The 16831-nt window shown below is 36.6% G+C and overlaps 1 protein-coding gene across 1 annotated transcript in view; it reads left to right on the top strand.

Moving 5' to 3' along the window:
* Positions 1–16831, top strand: part of CWC27 (CWC27 spliceosome associated cyclophilin) — a 93259-nt gene that overhangs the window by 6958 nt on the left and 69470 nt on the right. The window contains exons 8-10 of the mRNA XM_051788301.1: positions 3287–3366; positions 5639–5672; positions 9501–9676. Of these exons, the coding sequence (XP_051644261.1) occupies positions 3287–3366; positions 5639–5672; positions 9501–9676 (290 nt within the window). The remainder of the gene's footprint in view (positions 1–3286; positions 3367–5638; positions 5673–9500; positions 9677–16831) is intronic.

Below are 16831 nucleotides of genomic sequence, written 5' to 3'. Positions count from 1 at the left end.
AGGTTTTTATGACTTTAAAGGTGCCTTCAGTTACTGCAGGGAATTCCTACATTTCCATGAACATATCGTTTTATAGTATAGTTCTGTGTCTCCTGTTTAAAATTCATGTAGGTGATAGGTACTTCATTCCTCTTCAGCTCCTTAATTTAAATTGTGGGATTTTATGGTAAAATACTTGAGTTTTGAAGATCATCTTGTGCATTGCCAGTGCATTCTTAGTTCTTATGTGTATTCATTATTCTGTGTGCAAAATGAAGTGGGGGTACTGTGGAGAAAATAGTCCATTATCATAATTTAATGTTGCACTCTTGCGAATTGTTCACCTTCACAGAACTAGGGCTGCATAGGTAGTCTTTGATCGAACACTTCCTTCCCTGACTTTGCAACTTAAATAAAGTTAATTTAAAAACTTTTCAGTAAGTTGTTACTCTTGTTTCTACCGCCGACCAAATAATTTCACTAGAGCCCTAGGCTTTCTACAGTTCAGGTACCTCTCTGCTTCAGATAGTGAACAGGGTACATGATCCTGAGTCCTGTACCACATAAGTGAAAAATGGTGGTCAGTCCTCAGGAATTAGTTAAAATACAAAAGAAAAACAGTGACTAATGATGGACAATATTACAGTGAAATGATGTCAGTCAGGATGACAGCAGAGTAGTTTTAAGTATTTTTCTCTTTTTCAAGTTGCCAGTCAGACTAACTATACTTGTTTTTCTTAATATGCTCATCTGCGGTTCTACTCTTGATATATGTCTGGCTTTTAATACTGCATTTAATTCAGTTGCTTTGATGTTCTTTCTTTCTATGCCAAATACTTGCTTTTCAGTTTAAAATTATCTAAATAGAATGTGGCTTTCATGATAAGCCTAATTTCAGTGTTGTCATGCTGTCTTTCAACTCAGCCTTAAAATCTCATTCTCCTGTTTGTCATGACTAAATTATGGACTAGCTGTAGCTGGATAAGTAACCACATCAACTGTTTATGAAAAAATTCTGTTCATTCTTTACAACAAAATAAAACCTTCTTTTCTAAACCTCACTGCTTGTTCCTAAAAGGTCTAGATCAGTATCTTTGTAGTTCTGGACGTTACCTTAATGTCGATTGAGTTAAAGTACATGAACGTCAGCACTAACTTTCATTCTCTTGATATGACAAATGGAAGGTCAAAGTTAATAATGAGATCCTTTGACATTTACAAACTCAAAATCCTTCTATGAATTGCAGTAAGTCTTGCTTGTTTCGGTGTAAAAAGGGTGTACTTTGAAGGAGAGAGTTTGAGGAAAGTCTGCAAGTAACTGAGGAATCCTCTAATAGATCTGGGAAAAGGGAACATTTTCTGTTAATTTTTAGTGTAGTGAGGCTGAGCCTAAAATTTTTCGAGGAGCAAATGAAAACTCAATTTCAGGTGTTTCAGGGTATCTACACTTAGTCTACACTAGGGAATTTATTTTGCCTTTGCTGCAATGCGTTATCAGCCTCTTATTTCTGAGGCTGTACAAAGAAGGGCAAGAAGAATAACTAGGGATATGGATCAGAGTAGCTTTAAAATTTAGAAAAAGGAGAAAAGAAGGAAATTACGAGAACAATTTTTTCGTATTTCCTGCAGTATGGTGATTGAGACACAAAAATAAATTAACAAATAAACATACAATTAAAAATGTATTTCTCCCTCTTGTAATTTAGGTTGTGAGCATTTATGCCACAAAACATGATTAAAATTATAAACGCTTTCAAAAAGAAATTAAATGAGGGATTAGGGCCATTGGTGTCATTTAAGTGTTACAGGTCAAATTGTGTCTTCTGTAACAGGGGAGTCTCTAAATTGATATATTATAGAGAGTATGAATCTTAAGAGAGAAAATTTGTGTACCTCAGGTGGTTATAGGAGGCAGAGATGGCAGGGTTAGAGAAGACTGTCAAGGAGGGGCAAGAGCAGAACACCTACATGAGGGAGGGTAAGCGAAAAAGTAAAAGTGATTCCAGCACAGGCAGTGTGCTTACCAAGAGGGGTACAATCCCACAGCATCTGGATATAGCAGACAGAGTTGGTTCCTCGTAACAGGGTCCATCAGCAGTCCTGAAAATGACAAGCAAGAACCAAGGCTGAGGTCCCCAACCACAGAGTCCAGTCAGGAGCAGCAAGAGATGGGAACAGAACAGAGGACTGGAGACAAGTTTACAATGTGGGTCCAACAGGCTTATCTAGAATAGACACATGTATACTTTCAACATTGTTCAGGTGGTGAGTATATTCTTAGGCCTGAGCTGGAATGGTGCTCATGGGCACAGGAGCTCCCGGTAAAACCCTTCAAGGCCACAAACCCTGTTAGTTCACTCAGGGATCTGACAGTGGGCCCCCCACTGGTTGTTGATTAGTGTTTGAACTGAAGCTTTTGATGTCCAAACTGCTGATTGTCTGTACTTGTTTGGAGCACTTTACAATACACCCGCCCCCACTCCAAACACACACACCACTCTGTTGCTGAATGTGTTAGTCTTTGTTTTCTACATAATAAAAAGTTGAAGTTGTGTTTAAATGGGTAAGATCTGTCCACACAATTACTGTCCTCCTGGAAGAATTATGCAGTGCATCTGCAATGGAGACATTCGGGTAACAATACAGACTGTTTCTATAGTAGAGATTTTCACTCTGATTTCAATCTGAAATTGAAGTATATTTTTCTTTTTTTTTGGATTATCATGGGGAATGCTTTTATACTGTAGTCTTTCTGCCAGAAGAACTAATGTATTGTTAGATTTATTTGACTCCTTGTGTCAGTAGATGATTCCTGCAGGATGTATTCCAGGTTGATATATTGCAGTTTGTTAATTTCTTTTTTTTTCTCCTAAGGATCTAATTAGTGTTCTTCCAGTTAATAAGTACTGTCTTGTGCATGGTAGTTCTTTGAGTTGTCATGTGCCATTCTTGGAAAGTCAGGGTCTTACCTCTTCATTCACTCAAGTGTATATGTGCTAGACTGTATCTTTATGATATGTGATTATTGGCATGACTAAACAATCTCTTTCTTATTTTTTTCCTCTCTTTGCTTTAAAACTAAGTGCACTGGTATTGCAAAAATAGTTTTTAAATCCATGGAGTCAATTTGATGCTTCTCTTTCTGGAACACTTTCTCTGTTCTTCTGCTCATAAAAATGTTTATGCTTACTAGTTAGATGAAAACTAACAAGAAACAAGTTGCCTTTTTCTTACCATAACCGTTTTTCACTATCTATCCTCTTAAACACTGAAATAAATATTTTTCCTTTTTTTTTTCTTTTAACAGAGCATGAAGGGAAAAAGTAAAAGTAGTCATGATCTACTGAAGGATGATCCACATCTGAGCTCAGTTCCTGCTGTCAAAAGGTTAACATATGATTTCCAGTTTCCAGAACAGATTTACTTTCAAGTTGTTACACCCGATTAACATCATGTGTACTCATTGTTTGTCTGTCACTCTTTAAGGATTTAAGAATACCAGTGCTGGATCTGAGAAAAAATTTCTCTAACCCACTGTCACCAACACTGGCTATCAGTGGATGCCCAACAAAGAATTAAAGCAGAGCAAGTGTCATGTTTATCAGAGTGGTTTCCCAGCCTCCATCAACTTTCATCTCAAGGGACTGTCAGAGTTTGATGTGGTTCATCTATTTAGTAATCTTAAATAGAGCTCTCTTCAAAATATGTGTTAAGTCCCTTGTAAAATTATTTCTGTTCACACCATCCGGTCTGGTACAGGAAGAAGTATCTCCCCTTTTTGTTCTGAACCTGGCTGCTGCCAGCATCATTTGATAAATTCTAACTCTCATTCTGGAAGAGACAGTGAGCAGTCAGTCCCTTTATACCTCTCTTTACCACAATACTTTCTTAGACCATCTCTTTTCTAGCCTAAAATTTTGAAAGTTTACTCAAATTTTCTTCATGCAGAAGTTTTTCTCCACCATGGTTATTCTTGTTGCTCTTCCCAACCCTCTGACCCTGCTTATGCTCAAAAGTATCTTTTTTTTTTTTTCAAATCTAAAAAAACACATCAAAAATGAGGTGAATCATAAATCTGTATGCTTGGATAAAGCTGGGTTTCTTCTCTATTTCTTTTTAATATTTGTTAAATTCTGATTCTAACCACAGTCCATATATTTTCTTTCAATTTTCTCATCTTAACACTTAACTCCAAGAATTTGCTTATCATAAAATTGTGGAGTAGTTTACTTTGGAAGGGACTATTAAAATTTACTGCATCCAAACCCCATGCAACGGGCAGGGACATCTTCAAGTAGATCAAGTTGCTCAGAGCCCCATCCAACCTGGCCTCAAATGTTTCCAGGGATGGGACATCTACCACCTTTCTGGGCAGCCTGTTCCAGTGTCACCACCCTCATCGTAAAAAATATCTTCCTTATATCTAGACTGAATTTACCTTCTTTTAATTTAAAACCACTACCCCCTGTCATACCACAACAGGGCCTGCTAAAATGTCTGTCTCAGTTTTTCTTGTAGAGCCCCTTTAAGTAGTGAAAGGCTGCAGTAAGTATTCGAGTCTTCTCCAGGCTGAATAACCCTGACTTTCTAAGCCTTTCGTCATTGAAGAGGTGGTCATCTTCATGGCCCACCTCTGGAGTCCTTCCATCAGGTTTCTGTTTTTTTCTGGGCTGAGTATCCCAGAGCTGGATTCAGCAGTCCAGATTGGATCTCATGAGAGCAGAGCAGAGGGGGAGAACCCCCTCCCTTGGCCTGATGTCCATACTGCTTTTGATGCAGCCCAAGATACAGTTGGTTTTCTGGGCTTCAGTCATGTATTGCCAACTCATGTCCAGCTTTTCATCCACCAGCACCCCATGTCCTTCTTGCAGGGCTGCTCTCAGTCCATTCATCCCCCTGTCTGTATGGATACCAGCAGTTGCCTTGACCCAGGTGCAGCACCTTATTAATGTAATTTATTACAACACATTTAGAGTTTCTGTGATGGCCTTGGTTACTTATTGATTGCCTAGAGCACACTTCAAAGCCTTGACTTTTGTGACCCATTTGATATTCCTTGCTTTTTCTCTAATGTAACTTCTTCTTTTAATTGTGGGACAGAAGAAGTTTCAAGGCTTTTTGTTATTAATTTGTGTTAATTAACAGTGGCTATGTTAGCTTTAGTATATTCAAATAGATTTCTTTTTTAATTCACTAAACTGTAACTGTATAACAAATTAAAATTTTGTTGTTAAGCTAAATTTGAGAATGCCTGTATAAGGAAGACTTTCCAAAAATAAGCTATTTGGAATTAAATGCTTTTATTGTTTGATATATGAAATCAAAACCATCTTAAGTGAGTTTTGATGGGTTTTTTCTTTTAACTGTATACATTATTGTTTTGCTTGGATAGCTCAAGATATGGTTAGACTTCATCCATTGTATGAAAGTCCATAGTTTTAAACATTTCTAACTAGGAAAAATTGTGATAGTCAAATGATAGAAGATTATATTAATTGATACTTTTAAGATGAATGTGATGATGACACAAATGACTAAGTTGACTAAAATTTCAGGTAGCTAACCAAACAAAATTTTTTATTTAAGAAATGGGTTTTTTAAATGGTATTTTAAATCTCCTCTAGAACTTCAAAGTAATTACATTTTTTTCTTTTTTTAGTGGAACAGCAAGTGAGGAAAAGGATTTGAGTGAGGTAAGTAACACTTTTTTACAAATAAGTCTGTTTTTTACTGTGTGCAAATTAGATTTTCTTGGGAGAACAAATGCTACTTTAGAGATTTTTGAGAACTAGGTCAAGTCAGATTTCCAGCAAAAGCTGGAGGCTCTTTCAGAGCTCTGAGGTTTGGCCATTTTGAACATTCACAGCAAGATAGAGTTAGCACACTACCTACTGTATTTTATAGAAACTGCTTCTTCTGTATTTCAGTCAGTAAAGTAAGTGTATGGGATTATGGTATATGGGTTATGTACCACAGAGTGGCAAACCACCAGCATGATAAAAACCTTGAAATTGCTTCTAAAAAAAAGTTACGATTAAGTTTGTCATGAATAATGATATAACTGCAATATTTGAGGGTGAGTCTGCTTATGAGCGAGAATCCTGTTGGAAAGGTTTCTTCCAAGAAAACAAAATTTCAATGCATACTTATCACTTAAATTGTATTGATGAAGACTGCCACCTCTGAAAGACATGAAATCTGAATAATCAAGCAGTAACATTCAACTAAACATGGAGGGTATTCTAAATACAAGAAAATTGTCATGGTTCAGAGCAAGCTCTCTAGCTGTCTCTGTCTCTAATCATAGGTCATGGGAGTGCGCCTTGGAGTTGCTGTTGAGACAAGGATAAAATATTTGACTAGGAATATAATCTCCCGTTCCCCAGACTGAATCCTGAAAAGTGCTGTTTTATATATCTATCCATCATGCACAAGTACTAACTATACTGTTCCCTGACACACTGTGGAAGTAAAGGAAGACCATAATCTGTCCAGTTCTTCTGCCTAAAAAAAAAATCTGCTTGCACCCTGTTCCCTCCTGCTTTTTCCAGAAGGCATAGTATGAGTTCAGTTTTTTTGACTCTTCTCCATTGTAATTCCTTCTGTGCAGGAGCATTTAAGCGTTAGAAGTTTTTGGAGAATGCTATTTAATTAATAATTCCTCAGATGTTCAAATAGCCCTTTGTTAAGTGAACTGGATTCAGGGAGTACAGAACGTGGACGTGTTAGGCTGAAGAATAAAAATTTAAATAAATATACCTGATTAATCTGAAGTAGGAAATAGGAAGACTTTTTTTTTTTCCTGGATAGGTATTCTCCTTAGATTTCATTTCATTGAAAGATTTTAGTTAGGATCTAGCATTTCAGGCAGTTACTGGAGTCTTGTGAAGTGGTACTAGTATTTTATCATCTCTCTTAGAGTTATTTCAATTAACATGTCACAGGATCACTTTCGCATTTACACGGCTGCGACATGTTGGTAGTTTTATAGCCAATCATATGGTCACATAATTCTTCCAGATCTCCCTGCATTCCCCAACAATCCCTAGCATATAAGAGAAACTTATTAATATTCCCTAAGCACCTGGCCTTGCTGTTCATGCTATTAAATATCATCCTGTTTCTCTTACTGCAGTCCTCAAAGTCATACATTTCATTCTCTGAGAGTCAGACCCTTTGTATTAACAACACCGTATAGCTATTTCTTAAGATGCTTTTTGTACCCAAAGCATTATGTGAAATGTGTTCACAAGATTGAAAATTTTTTCCCCAACAGTATAATTTCTCCTTTTTGCACAATTTGTTTTCCTCTCCCTATTTGTCAATGAGTTGCTGAACAGTAAGGTTTGTGCAGTATTATGTACAAATAAAACTTGATATCCATCCCCAAATTCAATAACCTTTTTAAACAGGAAAATCATATTTCATACAATAGCCATTAGTCCTTCTGTCACAAAGTATCTCATTACATTTTAATTTTCATAGTAAAGAGGAGAATAGGGCAACTCCACCCAGATAATAACAGCAGCAAAAAGTAGTACAGCTTTCAGGCAGGCAGTTTTCCATTTCTGTGTCACATGGGGAACACCCATCATCCAACAGAACAGCCCTTTTGAGGTGTCAAATAGTTCAGTCTGGGTGGAAATGTGTTAATTCTATTAGTTGATAATGAGACTTCTGAAAAAGAGGAGTCTAAAAGATAGAAGGTCAGGTGGAGTTAATGAGACAGAAGAGGGACTGAAAGAGAAGACTAGGCAGAAGAAAAGAGTTGAGTTGCAGAAGGGAAGAGATTGAGGAAGAAGGTTATATCCTATTTTCTCAGTTTTCTAGAAGAAAACCAGTAAAATCCTGTGCAAAGTGAGGGTAATATTAGGTTTGGGAAGTAGGGGATTTAGCTCAGTAGGAAAAGTTGAACTATTTTGTCTCTCCCATTTTAAAATACAATCCATGGAACTCCTCTCCTGTTACTCAGATTTCTGTAATTTTTACTAGCTTACTAATTAGCAGTTGCAATCTGTCCAGAGATTGCTGGTTTTATTCCAGAAGTTCTCCTATCCAACTGTTTCAGTGAAATACTCTTACCTAAGCCCTAGCCAAATCTCCACCTCAAATACAGTCATGTCGCTTTCTTTTCTGAATTCTGCTCCCTGCCTTTTAGGGCTGTAGTCACCCATCTCCCTTACAATTTGTCAAGTAAGCACATCCTTCAGAAATTTTCATTATCTCCTTTGTCAAACAATACCTTTCTGGTAAATTAAGGGAAATGCTCATCCTGTTCCACTTTTCTCTTTGTCTGTTTAAAAAGAGCAGACAAAACACCCAGAACAACCTTTCAGTTATTTCACTGGAAAATATTCAGCTCTTTTACTGTGCTAAATATTCAGAGATTTCTTTTTGTATTCCTGACTGGTCTTCTCTTGCCTAAATCTCAAATCTAAGTATGGTCATCTGAAGATTCCTAAATAGTGACTTAAGTACAGCATCTGAAATCCAGCTCTTGATTTTTCTCTTCTGTTCCCAAAATTGTGCCCCTTGCTGCTTTTACTTTTCTACCCTCTCTCCCTCCATGTTTATGGACATGGTCTTCATGGTGCTCTTCCTCCTAACTGTCCATCACACCCAGGACATACACATGGTCTTCAGAGTGTTCCTTTCCAAGAGCTTACATCCTGGCTGTCTCCTGGATACAGTTCCCAGGAACACCATTTTTAAGTATCCTTTCTCTGTGTGGTTAAAATTAGTCATGTAGTATCTTACACTTTTCTTTTGCTGATTAGCATCACACCAAAGTAAAAGTAAAAAGATACACTATGTAATCTTTGAGCTGGCATTCTTCCATTAAGGTTCATGCAGACTTCCTTCTTCAAGGAAGAAAGTAATCAAACTTAGATCCCTTCATCTGATCAGGCCCCATTTTCATTCTACAATTATTTCTACCTCCAAATGTCTTCGAACAAGGTAGTTTATCTCCTTTTGCCCTCTGCTAGGACCTGTGTAGCAAGTTGGGATGATTGATTCCACACGTTTTCCTGACTGGAGCCTGTTTTGATCAACTTAGTATTTGTAAATTTCCTCAGAGAGACTGATGGGCTAACCTCTTCCATCCCATCATGACTGTAGTATAGCCCTGTTGCAGGCAGTTCTTGAATTTTGTTTTTCTTTTAGTGGAAAATGAAAGTTTAGTGTATTGCCTTGTTCAAATTTTTGATTTGTGAACAGTGACCAGAGTAATATCACATTGCTATGATGTCATCTGTAGACCTGTAAGAGTTGATAGTCTACAATAGATTGGTTTTAATTTTTTTAACCATACAAAAAAGATGTAATTCGTGTATGAAAAACTATTATATTTCATTTTTGTTTGTTCCCTTTGAAGCAAATTTTTTCAATTTGTTTGAAAAGTTTGATTTGAAATGAAGTATTTTTCTTTGGAAGAGATTACATTTATAAGAAAAAATTTCCATATTCAACATTTTGTAGTAAAAAATCTAAAGGAGTTTTACCATTTCAAATCAATAAAGGAGGAAGAAGAACATGATGAAGATGCTGATAGTGTAGACAATGAAACTGCTAGTCATGAGAGATCTCAAATAAAGGAACGCATTGCCAAGAAGTTGAAAATTGATACAAGTGAAAATGCTAAACAGCAATCTGAAGAGGAAGAAAATAAGCCAGAAAAGAAAACAACTAGTCGCAGGTAAGGGTTGTTTTATTTGTTTTGGTCTTTTTTCTTTATGTTATTTACAGGTAAAGGTTTTCTTCTCAATTCCAGTTTTGCAGTTATAATGTTGATAGGGTAAGTGTTACTTAAAAGTACTGCCCCCTGCCCACCTCGAACTGTGGAAGATGAGCTTGCCTATTGCTTTCTCATTTCTTAGTTTTGTTTGGCAGTTTGAACCAAGCAGGTAAGTTACATTTTGTTACACTCAGCACTTATTGATACCTTCTATGGGAGTTTTATTTTTCCCTGTGAGTCAGAAATGAAGAGCATTTGTCTTTGTCATGCCTTACTTTGTCTTTCTGCTCAGTTGTAAGATGGAGTTTTGTAGCTTTATCTGTGATAACACATAGTAGTTGTCCATCACTGAGACTTGCAGAAAACAAAGGCTTCCTAGCCATCTGGTGAAGTCTGGTTTAACAGAGTAATCATTCTTGCAGTGTACCGGCTTTTCCACACTGTAGTTGGTTTTTCTTTACGGATATAAAAGCGTTGGGTTCCTGTCTCGTAGTTTAGTTGTGCCAGTCTTTGTGAATGTCTGTACTGATTAGCACTCAATTTTCAGTGAGTGAATTTGTTTTCTTGGAGTCTTGTGTCTTGACAGTCTTTCTTGCAGAGTGGGTTTGGGAATTTCTGCCAAATAATGTTGAAATTGCATAAAAACACTCATCACGTATGCAACTGATGAGTAGTGGCTCTGATGTCAAACTTACTAGGAATTATTATCCAGTATTTCAATAAATATGGATTCCAGAAGTTACTGAAAAATTAAGACCTTGCAGTTAAAAAGTTAAATGTATAAGTTTACTTATTCAGTGAAGACTTACGGGGGAAACATCAGAAAGGTGGTTTAGCTTTTGTGCTCTTAACTCTGCGCAATAGCTCTAGAAACTAAAATGTTTGTGGGATTTAAGTGGGAAATTGTGTCCTTTTCTACGTCTTCCCCACTATTGATTTGCATCTCAGAGTCACGTCAGGTACAGTCAAGAAACCTTTGTAATTTGAGCAAATCCAAATTGGTTCCACTTACTTTTTCTCAGGCCTAGATGGTGTTACTTCTGAAGTTCCTCATAATTTTATGTTTGCTGAAGAGAGGACTCAGTACACTTAATAGCTGGAGATATACAAGCAAGAGCATTTGACATCAAAGACCCAGCACAATAACAAAAATAAAGATACAGTAAACAAAACCTGTAATTTAAATGTATATTAGATATTCCTGTCATGTGATTTCCTTTTAGTTAGAGGCAAGGCAACCAACTTTCATACTTAGTCAGACTTTATGTAGTCAGCAAGATCTGTATGGTCAGTTCTGTAAACTGATGTTAATCCATTTCTTTTGGAACAGCACGTAAATCTGATCTTTTGTAGTCATGTGACGATATTGTGCTGGTTTAAAGGTAAACCAGCAGGGGAAATGAACTCAACTCAAAAGAGAGATTATAAGTCAGAATAACAATTTAATAAAATAATACAATAAGTATGATTATACAGACAAACAATTGGTTTTAACCCACAAAACTCAAATGTATAACCCAGCACCCTGGGGCATGAACAGAGTGGTGTTCTTTGGCCCCCTTGAGTCCAAAGTAAAAGGAGAGGGGAAAACCTGTTGCAGTCTGGTTGAAAAGTGGTGGTTGCAGTCCAGTCAAGAGCGGTGGTCTGCAGTCTGGTTGGGAATGGTGGTCTGCAGTTTGGTTGAGAGCAGTGATCTGCAGTCTTTCTCTGGATCCCACGAGTGGTTAAAAAAGTCCCAAGACTCCAAGATTATATATCCTCCAGTTCAGGCAGGAATGCTCAGTACCTCCCTCAGGGCGGCGGGTTCTTTAATGGGTGTGAGGACAAGAGTACCCTCCTATCTCACAGGCCTCTTAACACCTAGTTTATAGCCTGAGGAGTCAGGCTCTATGTGCAGATGGTGTAAATGGTTCATTGATACCAGTTTCTGGGAAATGGCATGGAAGGCTATAGAATACACAGTTTTGGGTTACACCCATCCAGTGATGAACTAGTCCCAGTTGTTCTAACTAGGACAGATATGTACACCATGATAAAACTCTAATTCATGAACATTGGTTTTTAGTTTTCATTGTTTCTTTCTCTCTACAAAAGCATGTGAGTCGCAGTACATGAAATATAGTGTCGTGATTTTATGGCTATGTTAGATATAGCTAGGTACTTTTACAAAGAACATATACAAGACATCTTATAAAAACCTGTTGCCTTGTTTTCCTTTCTGATGTCTTTGAAGTTGTGCTGTTTGCTGCTTTGGCAATTGGTGGCTGTACTATCTTTGCTGTAGACAGTTGGTCCACAGGAAATATACTGATGTATACTGATATTGATGAGTATGATAGATAACTTTGATCCCAAAATCTGTTTTCTAGTCCTGTGGTTGAGATTGACACATAATCCCACTGATAAGTTACATAAATATTTATCTAGTGTCAGTTAAAATGGCTTTATATTAGTATGTTGGACAAGACTACATGGTGGTAGTTTTCTTTCTCAAATCTTGCAAACACTGGGCTGACGGTTTTCTGACTGCAGAAAGTAGTTGTTCCTAGTTTTCAATACTCTTGCCTTCAGTGATTGATTAGTGTTGCACCCTAATAATGTTTGTGATAATGCCCATAATATTCTCCAATACAGAATAAGTTTAAGCTTCTCAGATTGAATGAACTGTTCTTGATCATGGAGACTGAACAAATACAGATTAGTGTTAAATAGCTGTATCAGATAGTAGAGGCAAGGATTCAGAAATTTGAAAGGACTCCAAGAAGCTCTGTGAAAAAGAACCTTGAAGTATATGCCAGCAAAATAACATCCTAAGAATACCAAGAAACTTTGGAATCTGTTTGTATTTACTACCTACCTGTACTACCTACCTGCCCACTAATCATTTTAACTATCTCGGGGGCTTTATAGGGGTGGCTACTGGAAATAAAATGGTCTAAGGTGTAATAGCAAGTTTGTAGCATGAAGGAAACACAAAGCTAGAGGATACCCTTAGGAATGAGATAGTCAGTGCCCAAGCTTGCATGATGTTTTGTCCTATTTTCAGAGACGTGCATAGTAAGTCTGTAAGCTGCTGGCTCTGATTGTGGTTATTCCATTCTTTCAAGGTAACAGTAGTAGTATTATAGCCAAATGGGTTGTCTTAACTCAGAAGAGGCTTTTATGGGTTGTATTTTTAGCAGTTGGGAGTTATAGCCTTGGGTGACACTGCTTAGTATCACAAGTATCATAAATTTCTAGACTTACTGTTTTCCAAATAATTGTCTGACATCCTCTGGCATGAAAGTCAAAGCCATTACTGTTTGTAATAAAGTGTTATTAAATTAGAGGTCTGATGAGATAAAGTAAGATAAACAACATCAAGTTTCATTGTCTGAAATAGTGACTATTTTCTAATGTACTGGAGATGGTAGATAATATACTCATGGGTGTTCACCACCCACTGTAGTCGAAGTCTGTGCTGATCAGAGGCAGAGATGTGGGAGGTGCAAACATCAAGCAAAAAGTTGGATGGACCATACATAGCTTGAGGGTAATGTCTACTAACATATCAGTTGGCCAAGAAACATCTGATACCTATCAAAATTGCTCATCTTATCAGATATTTAAATGTGCTAATAGAATAATTGAACTAAGAATATTTTTTCAATGTACTGTCTTTAATGTGCGTAATTTTTTTTGCAAATCTGTATTCATTTGGATCGGTCCTGTTTCTTTCAATACAAACGCATGTGTGAAATCTGAAGGTTGCACATCTGTTTCAGAGAATCAATATGGAAATAATAGACACCATCTCAAATTCATAGTACTGAGATCCAGTACCACTTCTAAATGCAATCATATTGAAATGCTCAAATGGTGAAAGTAATTTTAGTCATTTCAGTATGCATTTTAACCTTCTGTGTATGTTTTAAAAAATAATTGCTATACTTTAAAATTGTATATTAGATAAGAAACCTCAGGAAAAAGAGTTTCCCTCTAATTCTGGCAAGTTGTTAGAGAAATTCCACAGGTCTGTTGTTTTTTTTATACAGAGCTTAAACCTAGACTTCAAAGTATAGAACAGCTGCTTACATGAAAGAATGTATGGAGATAGAAGTGTTTTGCCATCACTGCAAGAGTAATCAACTTTATCAGCATTGCATTGAGTTTGTAAAATGGCAGTGGCTTAAGATGACCATCTGAAGGCTTCAGAGTAAATAGTCCTCTTCTAGTTTGGTAATTAAAAATATTTTTTTTACAGTTCTTTGTATCCTGTAGGTGGAGCTCTGGCGCTACACATTTCTCATTACCAACTTTAAAAATTTTCAGTGCTTCTTGTTTGCAAGACATGCAGTGTGTAAATTTGTAGAGAGTGTAGTTCGGTCAGTATTTAGCTAGGAAGTGTAGTCTATTCCAGTATTTAGATACATTGCTCCTAACAGTACCTCATCCAGTTTTACATTTTAATTTGTCTGCATTTAGGTTGTAGCAAATTAATTTTTTTCCTGTGGCTTTTTCTGAAATTCACTGCAGTATGCTGTATTTTTTCTTACTTCAACTATTTAAATTCTAATTGAGTCCTTTTGATAAGCTGTACATGTTGAGTTCTTTCAGTCTTTCACTGCAAGACATTTTTTCCAGTCCTCACATCACTTTATGGCTTGGGGTTTTTTTTCTTCTTTAATTTTTCAACCTTCTTTAAAGCACTTTAATCATTAATCTCTTATTAGCCTTGATAGTGCTGTGTACAGCGAGCAGCAACTCTTTTTTTTTTCTTACTTCCACCTCCCTGTTCATTCATAGATTGACCATATCAGTCCTTGCTGGTATTCCACTGATACAATTATGTTGCTAGGTCTTTCTGGATTCTTTTCAGTCATCACTCTCTGAGAACTAGTTTCTCATTTTGTACATTTATTCTGTTTTTTACTTCCTAGATTGTGGCAAATAGCTGTCTTTGGCTTTTGTTTTGTTTAGCAAGCCTAGGTTGCCCAGTAGTTCTGATATGAGAATTTGCTACTCTGACAATTTGTGTAATTTGCTACTAATGAATTTAGTATGAGTTCCCTGGAGTCAATAGATATATTTCTAGTCAGTGGTTAATGTGTCACTGACAACTGTTTTAAGCAGTAACTTTGTAACCCAATTCTTGAAGATGGTCTTTCCGCATGCTTTTTTTTAGAGACTTCCTTACCTGTAAGTACTAGGATGCATATTTTCTTGTTTCACATAGTAAGAGGGTTTATTTAGGCTGACTCTCAAATTAGCCAAGTTAGTTACCAGTCAAGAACTCATGCTGAATTCTACTAAGAAACTCCCCAATGTTACAATCAATACTCTGAAGCCTTTTGGGTTTTGACTAGTGATTTTTCTGTGGGAGGTTTTATTGAATTATTATATTCTAACTTGCTTCAAGAAGTACCTTTTTGTGTGTAGGTAATACAGTACAAGATTTTTTTAGAAAAGGTAAATTTAATAAAATTTAATAAAATGGATGTAAAATTCATTTAACTGTTTAGATGAGCACATGTAAACTGATTAGTTTTCATTTTTGAATGTGTAATGAAACTCATAACTTTAGCTGCAGTTCATTATAATACAGACAAACCTATTGCCCTTTTATCATTACCCTTTAAGTTGAGATTCAAAAGTCTTTGCTGAAGTCCATAAAGTGCCTGCTTTTAGAATAATGAAAAATATCTCTTAGATGCTAAAATGATAGAAGAAAAAAAAAAAATCTGTCAAGTTTATATCACTAGATATACTGTACTGCTGTAAAAGATTATTGCATGAGATTGCCTTGACAGTTGCAATTTCTCCTGCTCTTGTATTTTTTAATTTTTTTTGTATGTTACTGTGCTGCCTACAATTTGAATTTAATTTTCCTAGAAATTTTGGATTCTTACGTGTGAGTGGTGCAGCTGGAGGGAGGGGGTGCCATACAGTGGGACCTTGACAGGTTTAAGAGGTGGACCTGTATGAACCTCATAGAGTGTTATGGGTTGGCAGGGACCTTAAAGATCATCTAGTCCCTGACCCCCGTGCCATGAGCAAGGATACCTCCCACTAGACCAACCTGCTCAAGGCCTTGAATGCTGCCAGGGTTGGGGCATCCACAACCTCCTTGGGCAGCCTCTTCCAGTATCTCAGCCCCAGTAAAGAGGTAGAGTTTGGATTATTATATGTGACAAAGTAGTGAAATTATCCAATTATTTATGAATTGACTTTGCAGCATAGAATATAGAAAGCTGCTGCCTACTTGTGAAGATCAACACATTCTCCAGGATCAACACATTCTCTGTAGTTTTAAGTGCTTCTGTATACAGTCCTTGCCACACATATGCCAAACTCAGCTTGAACTCAAGAGTTCAAGGGACATGCTTGAAGTGGTGGGCTACCTTTGAAGAATTTTGGAGATTATGTCAGAAATTAAATAGACAAAATAATGGTCTGAGAATTACTATCATACAGCACAATACCTAGTTGACATTGAAAGTGCATTGTAATGGTTCTGATTTACGCATACCTCCAGTGGTTTGTGGGTAAAACTCTCCTGCATTCTAAATACACAGTTTAAAACTGTGTTATCCAAGAGAACGTGTCTTGTATTTTATTGCCGCAGCTATGATATGCAGAAGTGTGTGAGCTAGAGCTACCTGAAAATTTTTTATTTTTTTTTGCCTGTGGTGTTGAGAAGAAACATAGACACAAATTGGTGGGAATTCATTGTCTAGGTGGGAATGAAAGTAATCTGAAAAAGGAACTTATTGTGATGTATTCTTTTAAATTTAAAATAATTAATTCTTTTAAAACACGACTTGGTTGATTGTGTGTCTAATAATTGTAGTAGCTCTTCTAAGTTTCTACCTCAAAACTATAAACATTTAACTTCCATATACTTGTAATTTATAAACTGAAGGTTTTGTTTGGTTTTGTTTGGAAGTTTTTGAGGTTCTGTGAAGGTGTCTTTATACACTAGATCCTCAGAACAAGAATGTTAGATATTTTTAAGGTGCCTTGCTGGATCTGGACCATGGGTGATGTTAAACTAGAAAATCTCACACACACAAATGCACTATAGAAGTAAGAGGAGAAATGAAGAGAATTAGTGCTATATATTTCAAGAGCGTCTGA

The sequence above is a fragment of the Manacus candei genome, unplaced genomic scaffold, assembly GCF_025592945.1.
Source record: "Manacus candei isolate 608988 ecotype Guabito, Panama unplaced genomic scaffold, ASM2559294v1 h1tg000024l, whole genome shotgun sequence".
NCBI lineage: Eukaryota > Metazoa > Chordata > Aves > Passeriformes > Pipridae > Manacus > Manacus candei.
The sequence above is the reverse complement of the archived record's forward strand: the minus strand, read 5'-3'. Positions and strand labels throughout refer to the sequence as shown.